General features: G+C 53.8%; 5 protein-coding genes across 5 annotated transcripts; 4 read left to right on the top strand and 1 right to left on the bottom strand.

Moving 5' to 3' along the window:
- Positions 1 to 403: 403 nt before the first annotated feature.
- HER10_EVM0005509 (uncharacterized protein) lies at positions 404 to 1,157 on the top strand (the record flags this gene model as incomplete). Its single annotated transcript, XM_035475123.1, has 2 exons — positions 404 to 794; positions 856 to 1,157. 2 exons carry the CDS (start codon positions 404 to 406, stop codon positions 1,155 to 1,157), a joined length of 693 nt encoding a protein of 230 aa, XP_035327994.1.
- A 367-nt stretch (positions 1,158 to 1,524) lies between these two features.
- Positions 1,525 to 2,037, bottom strand: HER10_EVM0006701 (uncharacterized protein; the record flags this gene model as incomplete). Its single annotated transcript, XM_035476280.1, has 1 exon — positions 1,525 to 2,037. One exon carries the CDS (start codon positions 2,035 to 2,037, stop codon positions 1,525 to 1,527), a length of 513 nt encoding a protein of 170 aa, XP_035328121.1.
- Positions 2,038 to 3,034: 997 nt separating this feature from the next.
- Positions 3,035 to 4,805, top strand: HER10_EVM0007624 (uncharacterized protein; the record flags this gene model as incomplete). The annotated part of the gene is made up of 2 exons (XM_035477176.1): positions 3,035 to 3,403; positions 3,618 to 4,805. The coding sequence occupies 2 exons, from the start codon at positions 3,035 to 3,037 to the stop codon at positions 4,803 to 4,805; spliced, it is 1,557 nt and encodes a 518-aa protein (XP_035328191.1).
- Positions 4,806 to 5,750: 945 nt separating this feature from the next.
- HER10_EVM0007595 (uncharacterized protein) lies at positions 5,751 to 6,434 on the top strand (the record flags this gene model as incomplete). The annotated part of the gene is made up of 1 exon (XM_035477147.1): positions 5,751 to 6,434. The coding sequence occupies one exon, from the start codon at positions 5,751 to 5,753 to the stop codon at positions 6,432 to 6,434; it is 684 nt and encodes a 227-aa protein (XP_035328189.1).
- Positions 6,435 to 7,331: 897 nt separating this feature from the next.
- HER10_EVM0008561 (NUDIX domain-containing protein) lies at positions 7,332 to 8,115 on the top strand (the record flags this gene model as incomplete). The annotated part of the gene is made up of 1 exon (XM_035478078.1): positions 7,332 to 8,115. The coding sequence occupies exon 1, from the start codon at positions 7,471 to 7,473 to the stop codon at positions 8,113 to 8,115; it is 645 nt and encodes a 214-aa protein (XP_035328274.1). The 5' UTR covers positions 7,332 to 7,470.
- Between the last annotated feature and the right edge of the window lie 7,899 nt (positions 8,116 to 16,014).

Below are 16,014 nucleotides of genomic sequence, written 5' to 3'. Positions count from 1 at the left end.
TGTCATGCGACAGGGCATGGCCGCATGGGTTCGTTTGGTCACTGGACCGATGGCCTGCAGCAGGGGCCAGGGGAGCTGTCTACCTTTATTTTCCCAGGTGCAGGACTTCCCTGACAGCTGGTGAGCTCCAGGAGTCGAGCTACCTTCTGGGCTGACGGCGGGACAAGGAACTGTCAAACTGTAAACTGTGTCTTTGTCAGCCAAAGCAGCTCAGCAGCACGTGACCAGACCAAGACATCCGACGACAACCTACCTTGCAGCTGTCACTTAGCTGCATCTCACAGACGAAGAGACCTCCGTATTGGCATCGTCGAAGCTCGAGGTGTTCCTGAGCGGATTGGCGAAGGACGGCGAGGGGAAGTCTCAACCACGGTTCATCGAGTCTTCACTCGCAGCCTCAAACATGGCCAAAAAGGGGACCAAGGAAAAGAGGGTGAAGGATCCTAAAGGCATCCCCCTTGCCCAGCCTGATCGGTCAGCTCCCAGCGAAGCCACTTTGCTGCAGATGGCCCAAGACCGAGGTCTTTTCAAGCAGGCCGACAAAGACCCGCGGAATAAGAATTTGCCCAAGGGTGCCGTCCGAATTGACAGGCCGGGTAGCGAGGATAGTGACGATGATGAGGACGACGAAGAGGCCTTGTTGTCTCCCTTGATGGATCGTATCATGGATACACTGCTCTGGACTGTAAGTCTTGCCATGGTACACGGCACCCTCGACGTACTCGTCCAGAACCAGTATGCCAAGGAGATCGAATGGCTCAACGTCTTCAGCCGTACCCTCATTGCGTTGATGGGTGAGTTTCAAGTCGGTCCCCTTCATTCTGCTCCTTCGCTGATGACGACGGTGCGCGGTAGTGCTCTTCTTCCTCTTCTATAATCTCCATGCTTTCCCGTCCAGTCCAAACCTTATTCCGGGACTGCCGGCTCGTTACCAGCATCCCATTCGACAGGCCATCTTCTTCGTGGCCGGAGTGTGGGCTGGATGCCATCTGATTTACATCACCAACACGTTCAGTTATCTGTATATCATGAAACAGGCGCCAACTCTGGGATGTGTGTGGATTTGGTCCGTCTTGGAGCTTGACCTTCCCGTGGCGGTGGCCAGCCTGGCGGTGGCAGGTGCTTATTTGCTGCAAGGAGGGTATTCCATTAAATAGGCGGTTCACGACTCGTTATTTGGACCTCGACCGCCGGGTAGATTGCGAACTGGCCCGCCGGTGGTGCCCTCGATTCTCCAACTCGCTTGGAAGCTGTTGCGAAGGACTAGATAATCGGCGCGACCTTATGGGATCGACCAACGGTGAATCTGGACCGTGACTGAGTCGACTCCGATGCATCAGACGATAGACGAGGTCCTCCAGCCGATGGATCTGGGCTCTCTGCTCAGAGATTTGATTCTCCATACGAATAAAGCTCTCTTCGGCCTTGGCTTCCGTCCACGTGGTCCTCGATTCTAAATCTCGAATCCGACTGCGATACGTTATCAGTAATAGCGGCCAACAGCCCCTCAGCAAAAAAAGTATCTTACGAAGATATCATGCTCATTTGCGTAAATTGCACTCTTGCCGTCAATGCTTCTCTCTGGCGGACCAGCTCCAACGTCTTGGTCCGGACCGGCAGCCAAGCCATGGCGACATTGGTCGTGAAGCTCCAACTTTTGGGCACGAGGGTCCATTTACCCTGATTCTCGGCGTCTTGGCCCGCAGCCTTGGTCTCGGCCTCGGCCAGCAGTTCCAGGATCCGTTTCTCCAGCTTAATCAAGTCGTCCATCACGAAGGCGTACATCTGATATTCAGGTTGGCGAGAATGGGGACCTCCTGATCTTTCACCGGCTGTACGAACAAGATCCGATAGCCATGTGGATTCCGTTTTGAACCATGACAGCGAGGCCTTGACCCGGAAATACTCGTCGTCGCTGTTGCGCAAATATGTGATTCTGACATACACCGCTGCGACAATAGCGACGACAAATGTGAGGATTCCGGCGACATTGGCCGCAATGGACAGAGGGCTGTCCTGCTGCGATGTCTGGTCCATTGGATCGGTCCAAGGTATGGCGTTTGCGGCTATGTTTCTGTGACACCAAGTTTGCAAGAGAGAATTATGACAAGGCTCGCACGCAGTCAATGTTTGACTTGCTCCCACGGGCCCGACAGCAAAGGTCCGAAGGGAGCTTGGGAAGGAGCTTCCATTTGAAGAGAACTTTCTAGGTTCCAGGTGGAAGGTACCTCCCCCTGTGCCCTGGGGCAACCGTCGCTAAGATTTTAGCGCCGTTCTTGGCTTCCCGTAGTGGGGCCGTAATTCACGTCCGCTCCGGCCCCGCGCGATCTCGAGTTGTCGACGACAGACTCCCCGATGTTGCAGTTGATGTCCTCCGAGTTTCCGAAATGACGAGAATTCTGTATTATCGCTGCAGTCAGTTGTGCGGTTTTTAAATGCTCACTTCCGGTTGTTGTCCCTAGATTTGACGATGCCAGCCACCTCATACACCGACGAACGGCTGGACTAGGTCTTAAGACCGGAGTTCTTCATCTTTTGGTGTTGGTAAGGTAGCACCAAACAACGGCGGAACACAGTTCCAAACATTGAGACCATATGAATTCTCTAGTAGCACGGTTCATCTGTTTGACTTGTTGGCAGAGCGCAGAACCTGTGGTGCTTTCAGGGTGTTGGACTTTGCTCGCCGGGACAACGATTCTGTAAATTATCGGAGAAAGCCTACGCGGAAAGAGCCCTCCTCATACAAATCAGTCGCTGCTTCCTCAGGATCAGTTGTGAAATACTAGAAATATTCTGACCGCCCTCGGTTGACCTATTACGGACGGAGGGACACATTGAATTCCCTACCCTTCTACCCGGATTTCTTCCTTCCACCCTTGTTCTACTTTTTCTCTTCCCCATCCAACCAACGTTTCCAGTCTTCAATCCCAGCTATATCAACCAAACAAGCCCACCAACGAAGGTATTCCCAACCTTTCCCTAGGTACCTATCAAAGCTTCATTCTAACTAGGAGTTCCAGCATCATCATCCACCATGTCTTCGCCCTACACCATCCCATACAAGGCCACCGCCTCGACCTTTGTGCCGGGCGCCGCCGCCCACCCCCCAGCGCCCCAAGATCATGCCGCAGCGAATATGCGGACAGTCCGGCAGCCGGCGGTCGCCGGACAGTCTCTTGCTGCTGACACTAGTCACAGCAATGCCCCGGTGGCCGTGGGTGGCACCCCTCGGGATGCCATCCCGGCGAAGTTCTCGTCGGCGGTTGAGGCCGCTGCTGGCGGTGGCATTGCCATCGCCGCCCCGGGTGGCCTCCGGGGTGTTAGTGGCCCAGCTTCGGCTGGTGCTGCCAACAGCAGCGGCCAGAGTGGCCATTGTGGTGAACCTGTGCCCACCACCAGCACTGTGAGTCTCCTCCCTTTGATATCCTTCTCGCAGCCCCCCAATCAGTAACTGGACGTGGAAGAACAACCACAATGGCTCTTTCCACACGTCCACATTTCATCTCATGTTGAGTTACTGATCCTGCTTTACTGATCTGGCGCTGCCTGGGAGCTCTCCATTATCTATATAAAGACCCCTTCTCTCCCCTTTGATCCTGACTTCTTTCTTCCTCCAGACCACCACCACCACTCCCTTTGGCACTGACGGCTGTGAAGAAATGGAGCAGCAGCTCCAGACTACTCAGGCTGAGATTGCTCGGCTCAAGGCTGAGAATGCTCAGCTCAAGGCAGACAGTGCAAGAACCAAGGCCGAGAATGGGAAGTTGAGGGAGGCCATTGGCACCGCTGGTCTTGCCTTTGACGAGAACGAGGGGCTCCGGGCCGTCATTCTGCGACTTGAGAAGGTGGCATCTCACAAAGTCATCCAGAACGAGAACTTGTTCCGGCAGATGGCAGACATCCAAGGCCAGGCTCTGGCTCTCAATCAAGATCGAGATAGACTCCGCATTAAGAATCGACGTCTTCGAGCTGAGCTTCGCCAAGTCATAAGGACACTTCTTAATCTCCACAGCGAGAACATGGAGCTGAAGGACAAGGAAAAGGACGCCACTGTGGGTGTCCAGATTCTCACCGACATGCTCGCTGCCGTATACAACAAGATCGTTGACGACGCCCCGGACATCATGCCTACCCTTTCGGAGCGTGTGCAGAAGACCATTGAGCATGTCTACGAGAACTGGAAGGAGGAGCAGTTTCTGCAGGTCTTTCACCCTGAGCAAGCGATGCAGACGACCTCGCTCTATGACATCGTCCCTCGGCACACCCCGGTCCCTTCTCGTGGCGGCATCGAGTTCATCCCTCTTGAAGGCAACGAGGAAGATGAAGGTACCCCGAACGCCGGATCTGGGACTTCCACAGTCGTGCCCCCTGCACCGCAGCCGCAACAACCGGTGCAGCATCAGCCCCCTCCCCATATTCCCAATCACACCATTGCCAATCCGCACGCCACTGGTTTTATACCCGGTCAGACCAATATCTTCAGGCTGATCATCGACTCCCCTGGACAACAGTTGTATGAGAACAACATGCCCCATGTCGACAGTCCTCACACGCCTACCACCGGTGGTCCTGCCCCTCCTAGCGGCGGTACTGTCAGCCTCTCCGACAACCTTTACGACCCTGATACTCCCACCCTTCGTGGCACTTCTAACGCCGTTGACGGTCGCGAGGATCCCCGCGATGGCATTACCATGACCAACGAGGAACCCGAAAACCACGAGGATCTCCAGACTCCCCAGACTCCCCAAACTCCCACTCCTCTTCGGCACCATGGAGCGAATGTTCTTGGAACACCGGATGCTTGAGTGTGGGCACTGAGCTGAGTTTTCTCGAAATCTTCCGATCAGGTAAGTCCTTGACGCTAATGTCTTTGATGCTTGACTCCTTTTACTGACTGGATGTTTAGGCAAGAGCAACCACGATTCCCATAAGCGCAATAATCATGGCCGCTCGCACTTGTGCATGCATTTTGCAGCAAGGTGCCACGACAAGTCAAAAGAGCTTTCCTAGCGCAATGAGCTTTACAACAGTTCGTCTTGTGTGTCTTGGCGGATACGATTGCTTTGGAAAGCCTTTATACTTCATTGAGTCTTGGTCTTGATTAGCTTTGGCCTTTCCGCAACCACTGCTCTTTCACCGCAACTCAGCAGCAACGATCAAGTTGGCATAGCGACTCTCCTTTTCTGTGGTACGGACTTCGACTTTCGCCATCAGGCATTGACACTTATTTCCTCATCGGTCCCAGCGTACGCCTTTTCTCTTTTCTTTCGCAGGACCTGCACTTTAATACACATGGCTAGCATGTGGCAGTTGTGCATCGGTTTCTTGCAGGGGAATCACGGTTTTCTTTTTGCTCCCGCCTTTAATAGACAGCCTAGTTTGTCTGCCGTTGGCATTGCGGGTTTGGTTTCGGAACGGATTGGTATCCAGGACCAAGAATGGGATCATGAGGGAAAGGAATATGGCGATTGCGGTTACTAGATGGACATGCGAGGCTCACAATAGCAAGCAGGGTTAGCATACAGCAATCAGACGCCCGTAACTCATCAATGAAATCGTTGGCCTCGAGTGAATGTGTGACATGTGGTGGTCGTTGCCATTAGGCTAAGCTCTGGGCAGTGAATCTCTCGACGATAATGTTGCTGTAAAAGCTGGCTCTCCTTCTTGAAGACTGGAGTAGCCCGCTCAAACCAACCTTCAAGAGCACCACAACCCCATTGCTAGAATTCAATTACCTGATTACATCTCACATGGACGAACCACCACAATCCCCACAGCCCACAGAGCGCGAGGGAAGTCCCTCATGGGGCAGACTACGAACAGTCAGGCGAGCCCGCAACTCACCCCACGACATCCCCTGCGGCGAAGAATGCCTAGTATACCCAAAAGGTAAGACCAATCACACGCCGACCGGGATCATGGGTAAGATCGCCCGATATCTAGAACTAGACCTCGAGAGCCGACCCTCGAGGGACGAAATCTGGATGGAGAGGAAGGGGAGAAAGAGGCGTCGTGGCGGGAGACACCGGCGCTGTCCGCGGCCGAATCAGTTCCATCCGGGCGAGGGAGGGGGTTTGGAGGATATGGAGGAAACTATGGAGGGGGAGTTGGTTGAACCTGTTGCGCGTGAGGTAGGTGGCGCCGGCGGCTGTGGTGATGGTGAGGTCGGCAGAGTGTATCCTCCTGCTGCCGTGGGCGACGGGGAGGAAAGACCTGCTGATCGGGTGGCTGCCGTTTGGGGAGGTTGCGAGAATCCGGCTGCTGGGCCTGCTGTTGCGGAGGCTACTCCGGTGCTTCTGTGTCCTGGGCAGGCGAGGGAGGGGGAAGTGAGGGTACCTGGTGCTGCTGAGGTTCCTCGAGGTGAAGGCGGTGATATGCCTCGGAGGTGGGGAGGAGGTTCCGGTCGGATTGCAACCAGTGGACAGTGGCGGTGATAGCATATCTATCAATCAAAGAGAGTTGATATAGTTACATCATGGTTTGAGCATAAGGAGAAACTCGTCTTCTCGGGCACCTTTCATGAGCCCGTGGTTCTTGGAATTCTTCAGGTTGGCGCAGTAGAGCGAAATACACCATGAAGAATCGGTACAGGGACTAGAGTTATTCATGGAAGAACCGACGGAAAGAATGCAGTACCATGGGGCTGTAACTTGAGGTGTAGGGGAATCTTCTTGTAGACTTTTGGTCTAGGAGGGTGTGATGAGCAGATTGACACACGATCTGACAAGGTAAAAAGGCCGACATATGTCCATTTCAAGCGCGGCGCAGCTCACAACAAAACCATTACGGTGTACCAGCCTCACAGTATGCGACATATGCCTCCCATGAACCTCCAGCGTGAATGTCTGCCTGCCTCAAGGCTCTTTCGTTAGTCGCGGTTGCATCAATGCCATACCCAAGCTAAGGAGGTCTTACGAAGCAACAAACTTGAAGTAGAGTTTCGAGTACCTAACGTACAGTATTATTCAAACACAAGCATCTCAATGCTAAATGATTCCATCAAAGGGAGACTGTACTGAAACGTCGATTGTTCAAGATCGTCGAAGTAGAATTCCAGCATCACGCACCAGAAAGCGGAACACTCACGATTGTTGACTCAATGCAAATGCAGCTTGACGCTGACCTGGCACCCACCCTAGCCTTGAGACTCCCAGATAGTTTAAAAGAGTGAAAGTCTTTAGACGGGAATTTGTTCCACGTCCCAGGCATCAGCGGCGAATCCGCCCTCAAGTCAGCCCGCAAGGCGGCCATCGTCAGCCGCAAAACTGGGACCGCTCCGGGAAAGAACACCAAAAACTCCCCCACAAAACAAGCTCCGTTCCGCACCCGCACGACGTTCCACAACCTCACTTGACTTCACTCGACGTCACCTCATCTGGCGCGGAAAAGAATAGAAGCAACATCGCATCACCAGAATTCAGCCTCAATCCTCGGCAAAGACATCATTGCAAACCAAAGAACATCATCGCCATGGCACCAAACCCCGAAACCGCTCAACCCCCGCCACAACCTCAAGCTCAACCGCGCCCACCACCACCCGCTTTCCACCTCACCTATCCGCCCTCCCTGGAACCCTACAACGTCCCAGCGACAACCTGGCTCACCACAAATTCCAAATCATGGGACGGCCTCGCAACAGGCGCCCTCGTCTTCTCCCCCTCTACCAACAAAATCCTCCTCCTCCAGCGCGCCGCACACGACAGCATGCCCCTACGCTGGGAGACGCCCGGCGGCGCAGCGGATCCAGAGGACGTCAGCTTGTTCGCGGCGTGCGCGCGCGAGCTGTGGGAGGAGGCTGGGCTCGAGGCCGTGGAGATTGTGAGAATCGTGAGCGAGGGAGAGGGGAGGGACCCGGGGAGCGTGTTTACGAATCGGACTGGGACGAAGGTGTTTTGCCGGTTTGCGTTTGAGGTTACGGTAAAGGGTGATGGTTATGGGGGAAAGGGAGTGGAGGAGGTGGTGAAAATTGATCCGGAGGAGCATTGTGATTTTGTGTGGGCCTCCGAGGAGGAGGTGAGGAGGGAGAGGGTTGGGGAGAGGGAGATTCCGATTACGAATGGGCAGATGGCGAGGTTGATTCTTGATGGGTTCCGGAGGAGGAGAGAGGAGGTCTAGAGGGTTCATGGCTGGTGAGGAGTTGCCGAGCATAGAAAGGTTGGCTATCCTATATGTCGATGACGGCGAGGGACTGTAGAGATAGATGAGGCTTTTGGAACAAGATCAGAAAGAATCGACACCATTACGAAGTTAGGATTGCTCCGGCATAGAGGGGAGGATATCATCGCGTGAGACGAAGGAGACAAGCATGGCGATGATTTCATCGATGAACGACACTCGAGTTTGTATACCGTTTGGATACTCAAATACATTCCCCTAAGCCAACATGACATTCTTGCTTTCGTGTTGGATTACTCGCTCTCATGTATCTCTGCTAGTCATCGCGATAATACATCCATAATACCTAGAGATATAACCACCAAGACATAACACCAAAGCCGAACCTATCCATGCATCCTTCATGCTCACAACACCATGACTCTCAGTTCAGAGTCCCGCTCAGTAGCCCGCGCCTGCCGGAGCCCGAGGCCCTTCACGATAGATATGGCGCCGACGGCCACTGTCGCCATGAGAAACAACAACCTTGTGCTTCAGAGCCCCGATGAGTGTCAGTCGCTGGTCAACATGGAATATCTCATAGAGGGGATTCGGAAAGAGAAAAGGGAAATTCTCCAGCAGCGTACTGAAAGTTTCCTTCGTCGGCGTTCAACCATTCCATAAGGCTGAGTAGTGATGGCTTCACCATGGCTGCTAGACCGCGCATCTGGCGCACTTCAGCCTGGCAAGGGGACAAATGGCTTCTTGGTGTAAGATGGCTCTTTACTGGATGGACTGTGAAGAGCCCAGAGGTATGAAGGGGCAGCTGGTATACTCGATATCTTGATAAACAGTGTCGGCTGACATACGAGGATATGATAGTGAAAGGTGGGGGTCCAGAAGTTATCACGGCCTTCTTCATGTCAAACATGGACACATGAGCGTCAGCTGACGCTCCAACGACACCCTCTTGTCTACGAAAGGTCGCAACGTGGCGGCTGAATCCTTTTTGGGTCTTGCGAGCAATCGGAGCTTTTGCCATACTCGCCAGGCCAATCAGCGCAAACCGCTCCCAAGATGATGGGTTGAGGTATTCAGTAAGCAATTACGGGAGCGATCGCCAACAAGCTGCTGTCTACCTTGAGTGCTAAGAATTGCTCTCGCCATCTTGCAACGTTGACTCTGATCCTACCTGTACAATCCTCAACTTTTGAAATAGCAAAAGAAGCCCGCGATGCTCCCAAGGCTGGGCATGATCGTCGCTCCATGGTGTTTCTATGAAGTGCTGATCTTCGGGCGAGAGATGCCGGCGCCAGGGCGGAGCCGAAGCGAGACAGCGTTTTGCTGCGTGCATTGGGCCGAGGGAGCACTACTGCGGCCCGACGCCGGCGGTAGATTGAGGCGCAGAATTCGCAACATCGGTGATTCAGGTACCAAAGTGCATGCATCTGCAAGTCTGCACGTTCGAGAGGAAAGACTTGACAAACTTGGCAGATGCCCTGCTCGACTCAGGGGTAGTTCGTGGGCTGGGTGCACTCCAGGGTCCAAGCGAGCAAGGTAAAGCGAAGCAAAGGCTTTGGGGCTTTGAGGCCTCTGCCGATCTAATGCATCTTGTTTGAACGTGGAGCAACAATAATTTGGCGGCAATTTGAATTCCCTAGTAGGACGTCCCACTGGAGGCGATGACTTGTCAATATCATGCCGAACGCGATAGCGGCTTGGTTGCTCGACTTGAATCAAGGTGCTTAGGACCGTAGCCTGGTAGCAGCGTACCGCGTCAAACGAGCTTCCGACATGACATGATGGAGCTCAGAAGCCTCAAAGTACGAATACCAAGCGGGCACACCGGTCATGCCGGAGCTCCGGGGGCACGGGTCTAGACCTCTGCAGACAGCCCACTAAGCGCCTTACACGGCCCGGATAGCGACCGTGGCGGATTTACTTCGTCATTTGCGGCTCAGGCTCTGTGGTGCAGAACTGTCGTGATAGCGTGGAGCGTAGCGTACGCAGTCAGGGTAGCACGTAAGGTGGTAGTGTCGTCGTTGTCGAGGCCAGCTCCATAGCTCCTGAGCTTCAGAGGTGGAAATGGCGCTACTGCGATGATCGGTAATGCCCGACGCATACCATCATCAGGGCTGCCCAAACCGTTGTCCTCCTCCACCCTGTAGCAGCGTAGGGGAAAATTAGCACAGTTAGTCAGGTTCCTAGCGCAGGGTCCCAATGATTGAGGCGGAATCATTGCCAAGGGGGGATCCTGAAGAGATGGAATTCGTTGCTGACAGTTGATTCCATGGCGTAGATCTGACAAAAACGAGCAACGGATGACACGAATGAGGCGAGCGCAGTGGAAGTGGCCTTTGGCGTTGCCGTTTTGGGGAAGCCGGCAAGGAAACAGAGCTGAGTCTCGAACTTGAGCAATGAGGGGTCGTTGGGCGGTGAGTCCCAACATCCCCAGTCGGAGGCAGAACCGGAGAGAAAAGATGATCTGTGGAGTGGAGATAGTCTGGATTATTCGTATGTATGTAGACTGTATCTGTACCAGCAATGTGGATGTGGTGGGATGGTTGGTGAGGCTGCTCATTGGGCTCCGCTGAAGTTGGTTATTGGCATGCCGGGGTTTGAAAAGCCATGATCGGCGCGCCTACGGAGTACATCCAAGACACCCCGCGAAGGAGAAGGAGGAGGAAGCATCCGTTGAGCGAACTACTGAAGGACGACGTGGGGTCTGCAAAGTTTTGATGGCTCATGATGCAAAAAAACCAGGGACTTTGTGGATCTATGAGGCACAGTAGTGAGTATCCACGATCTCTTGATGCTGGTCTCAGTTTCGTCCAAGGACTGGACCCCATCACAATACCTATCTCATGCTTCAGTCCTTTTGTGATGAGGCTTGATAAGTTTGACAGGCGGCTTGGTACCTAAGCTGTGGCGAGTTGCTTCGCGGAGACATCCATTTTACTAGTTCGCCTTGTGCTGGGTAACACTGACGGGAGGTAAGGCTATGGATGATGGGATTCGCTGTTGTTGTCGTGAAGATTTGCGGTGAGCTAGTTCGGGTAGGTCGTTAGTCTCAAGATTTGGATACGACTCTGCGTGTGCCTTGATTGATAGCTGGTGACCCATGGCAATAATGCCAGCTGGATTTGTTTGTTGTTTTTGGCGACTCAGACGGTACTCTGTAGTCTGTACGGACCGTAAGCGTACTCCATCCCCAGTAGTCTCTTACGCCCACCCGATGGCAATATGGGACGACTCGAGCTTGACCGCCGCAACTGGACGTGGGTTGACATTGACAATGCATCGTTGCCAATTGGGGAGAAGCGAGAAATCTAATGGTGCGTTATCATCGCGGATGACAATGAATGGCAGATGACAGCAGCAGCGTCACATTGCGGCGAGCTTTCCGCGGAGTCCAATGCAGCAGGCGTCACGGATGCGGAAGTGCCAAAGTGCTTGTGCCTGCGTGGCAGGAGCATCAAATGCGCCTACCTCACCTAAGTGCCCAGTTTATGAAGGTGCCTTGCTTTACTGAAGGACCTGGGAAAAAGTGGCAGTGACGATGCGGAATGTGTTGCCGTGCCTTTTACCTGCTTTGCCAAGGTAAGCACTGCCGTACTGCTGCTTCTTTCCTGTTGGAACTTGAAGCTGTGGCTGATTGCTTCGTGCCTCTTTCTTGATGCAATCAATTGCGGCTGGCCGGCACTCTCGCGGGGCAGTAGGAAGATGCCGTACACTACCTTAGGTACCTATCACTGCCTGCATCTACACGGTACAGTGCTGCAGGCGCATATGTACCCACGTATCTTCCTCAAAGGTGCAGGAAGTTACGAATCCGCGACTCACGCGGCCCCACTCCCCAGCTGCTGATGACCTCAGTGGCGTCGATCCTCGATCTTGCATTCGTGGCATTGGCTACAGCCAGCTGGACTGTGGATGCCGACTTCCCCACACCTTCCCAGTCGAGGTTTCCAATCCCCATGTGTTTCTTTCCCTTTTCGCTCATGATTCCTCGGTCATCAGTCATCAGTCAGCATTTTGTTACTCTGCCGTGTTTCCCCCCTCCCATCGTCACTCTATTGTGTGTGTTCGGTTCCATCTAGTCCCGAAAGGCATCTGTCAGCTAACTATTTTTTTTTGTTCTGTTCTTTCTTTCACCGGCTTCGGAAGACGACCGACCGGTAATGTGGAGCTTCCGGCCCTGCCGAGCCCTCTGAAGTCCGTTCTCGAGGAGACGAGGGATACGGATAGACTCTACCTCCTACTTCACGTGGGGAGCCGAGAAAACGAACTCGAACCATGCGATGACTTCGAGTCAATTTCCAAGAAGCCTCGCTCGGATCCGCGTCTGGATTCTGCTTCGGTTCACCCGCGAACCCTCAGACCCCTTGCCCGAACTCTGCTCAGCATTCTCCGTGAATGCAGTGACGCACTTTGCGTCGGCTTGTCCTTGATTTCCTCCCCGGCTTAGGTACACAGCACGAAGGCACGGCGTGGACGCCGCCCAGTTCATGGAGGCACTGGAGTGGAACACAGTTCACAATTTGATCTATTCGACTCTTGCTAGCTCAACCTCGACCTTGCAGACTCGTCCTCTCACACGGTTACACATGCACTTACAAGACACAAGACACCACATGCTATGCTACTTGCGGTACTCCCAACCAATTCACAACCAGCTGCATGCCGCATAACCGCGCTACTGTTTCTTGTCGACCTCCAAATCTCGCGCTAGAGCCTTGTTTCGTCCATGGTCAACCAACCTGCCGCAGGCTTGCTCGCACTCACCCACCCACCACCTCTCTGGGAAGGCTCTTGAGGCTGCTCTGTGCCTTGATCTGATGGCCTCGCCAGACTGACCCGGACACGAGACTTGCCTTACACGCACATCTTTGGTTGACTCGCACTCTGTTGCAGTGATGCGTCTGCGGTCTGTTAGGTCATAGCCAAACCCTCCCTTGCGAATTCGCAAAGGCCTGTCGACCAAGTTGCGCGCAAAATACCTGTCTTGGGCGCCCTCAGGATGCTGTGGCTCTCGAGACTCTGGCCCTTGACTGGCTGCCATGTCAGACAGCTGCACCCAGCAAAAAAGGTGCCGTCATCATCCCCATCTCCCTTTTTAGGGTCGTCTATCAGGCACCGGCCCGCCCTGGCGCGCTGACAAGCTTACTGTCCCTATCTCCGCCTCCCCACACTGCCGGGTGCGAATCTTCCGCTGCCTCCCAACCCGGAACTACGCAAGTGTCTCTTGGCGTTTTCGTTCAACGGCTGCCGTAGTAGCTGCTGTAGGGAACTCACGGTTTTTCGAGCGAGCCAGCAACTCTTGATAATACGTGGGTTCGAAAATATCGCGAGAGCACGCAGAACAAAGACTGTAGCATAGCAATCCGAGCTCAACAAGGAGCTCCATCGAGGCCTCGTCGTCGTTGGGCCCCAGTCGAAGAGCCTACAGATCGCAGAGGATCGCACTGGAGCCCGCCAGGATATCCTCGATACCCTTTTTCAACAGTCATCGTCAGCCCTGCAATTTTCACCGCCCGCAACTCGCTGGCCAGTTCGTGGCATACTGTTGCCCTGGGGTTTCCCATGTCGAGAAGCCAAAAGACCCCCCTTCCGCCATACGTACTCCTCTTTTCCGATTAGGCCTGCTTTGGAACAGCTTTCTTCCAAGGAACAGCGCCAGTGAAGACCTTGGACTGCACTTTCTGTGCTGCGTGGCCCCCTGTTGATACCCCAGCCACTAGGCTCAATGCAATGAGCCCTAGGTTAGCCTGGCCAGCCCGGATTCTACAGTTTGGAACACCAAAGTTGAGATGGCAGAGATTGCGTCTTAATGCGAGAGGATAGGAGATGGAGAAGGCCATGATGCAAACGGGCGTGCGAGTGAAACATGGCCGTTTGGCGCCACACAGTTGGGAACTGGTACACAGGCACACAGGCAAACAATCAAAGTCCCAGAGTCACGACTATCTGAGCATGCGGTAATGTCTTGCGTTGCCCTTCGCCGCATCCCATCATTTCACACACACTCTTCGAACTGTCAAGTGTCAAACCTTCAGACCATCAAGCATCTCAGTGGGACGACACCCATTATTCTCGCAAGATGACTCGGACATGGCGATTTCCAAGAGAGTGTGGCGCATGACTCTGCAAAGGACCAATGAGGGTGGCGTGGGGATCTCACAGGACAGCCAGGGCACGCAGGGTTTACGGGGGTTTGGTCTTGGACTTCTTGGAAGTCTCGGCGCCGTGGCAGCCATCCATTGAAAGTCAGAGACATTTGATACTCATGCCAGGCCTCCAGGAGTCCAGCCATCCCATCAAGTCGCGTGTTTTGGCACTACACTACCTGCGGAGTACAATGGCAAAGGATACGTGCCTGCGAAAACACCACACAGCGTCTCCGTGGCTCCGCAGCTGTGAATTGGGGCCGAGTCTTGGGATATGGAATCATCGAATTTCAGCGTACGCGGTCTACACGGAAAGAAAAATTGCCCCGGCCATTGTCGTTCGCCGTTCGTCGGTACCTCAGTCTTACGTCTGCGAATTGGCCAGGACAATGTTGCTCAGTAACCAACATTTGATTATTTGTCAATTGGCGGGCAAAAAGTCCGGCACGTATGCCGAAGCTCGGCAGACGGGGGGATCTGCTCATCGCCTAACTTATTTGGTGCCAGATCACGTTGATCTGTCAAAAAGAGGCAGAACAGAGTTGAGACTACAACGGCACTAGGACGCAATAGACGCGCTGACACGGCACATTGAGACTTTTGGTGGCCGCGGCACGATACGTCGTGACGACTGTGCTTGAGCTTGTCCCACCGTCGTGATTACCGAAGCATTTCTTCTCATCTTCCAGAAGGATATCAGCAATAACGGCCGGGGGAAAAGAGGGTCGCTCTATTTTTCGACATTTGAGAAGTAGTGTACTTGCCAACGGATGATACGCAACATAGGCGCATCATTGCCCGATATTGCTTGCGGCCACGCCCTTGGATCGCGGCTCATCGCATAGACCTGCCAAGGTCTTGCTTGTCAACGAGTCCCGATAGACAGCAGACGGCAAACATGGTTCGACAATATCCCAGGTGTGCCCTGGGGAGCGACCAAACGGATTCGAGACTGTCACACTTGTCTGTACCGAATACGTCGTGCTTCATGTCAAATATGAGAAAGAGCCACAGAGCTATTGGCGGAACGGTAGAACTGGAGGTAAAGATGGTATGTACATGCAAGTTGCCGATACTTGGCATGTGTAGGGAGTAGAACGCAGGCTGCTGACACTTTTGTTTGTCGAATATTCGGTACGGAGTTGAGTCTCTCTCTTATCAAGCACCAGCCACACTGCCACGAATACAAACTCCACCACCGCCGACCACTCGCCACGCCAATCTGCATTTCCCTCTCGCATTTGGCTGGATTCCCAGTCATCCCCGGCTATGCGCAGCCACTGCTTACTCACACAACGCAGAGGAGAAAGACATTGACTTTGACACCGTCATCACTCTCTGTTTCCCACCACTCCCTGCATCTCCAGCAAGACATGGGCAGATGCAACTTTGCAAGTGCAGGACGCCAGACAATTGGTATCCGCCCAGGAAAGCCGAGCCCGGCCCAGCGCGGAGCCACAATTCAGAAGTCCCTTGCCCTTCTATTGGAAACGAGCAGCTGCGGACACTGGAAATTTAAAGAGAGAAAAAAACAACAACCAAAACCCCAATTTCAGAGGCAGCAACCAGGGTCATACCAAGGCCTTGAATACATCATAGGTTGATCATCCGTTCACGGAAGCTTTGAGCAGGGACTTCCTGAACATCCGGCCGGCCTGCGGATGCTTGGAAGAAGACGAAGAAAGACTGCTCCCAATTGCCCACACACTCACTCACTGGATTGGACTGGATGGATCGGATTGGGCTCTGCCTA

The sequence above is a fragment of the Colletotrichum scovillei genome (assembly GCF_011075155.1).
Source record: "Colletotrichum scovillei strain TJNH1 chromosome Unknown Contig00010, whole genome shotgun sequence".
NCBI classification, from domain to species: Eukaryota; Fungi; Ascomycota; class Sordariomycetes; order Glomerellales; family Glomerellaceae; genus Colletotrichum; species Colletotrichum scovillei.
This window is presented reverse-complemented; position numbering and strand designations above follow the sequence as displayed.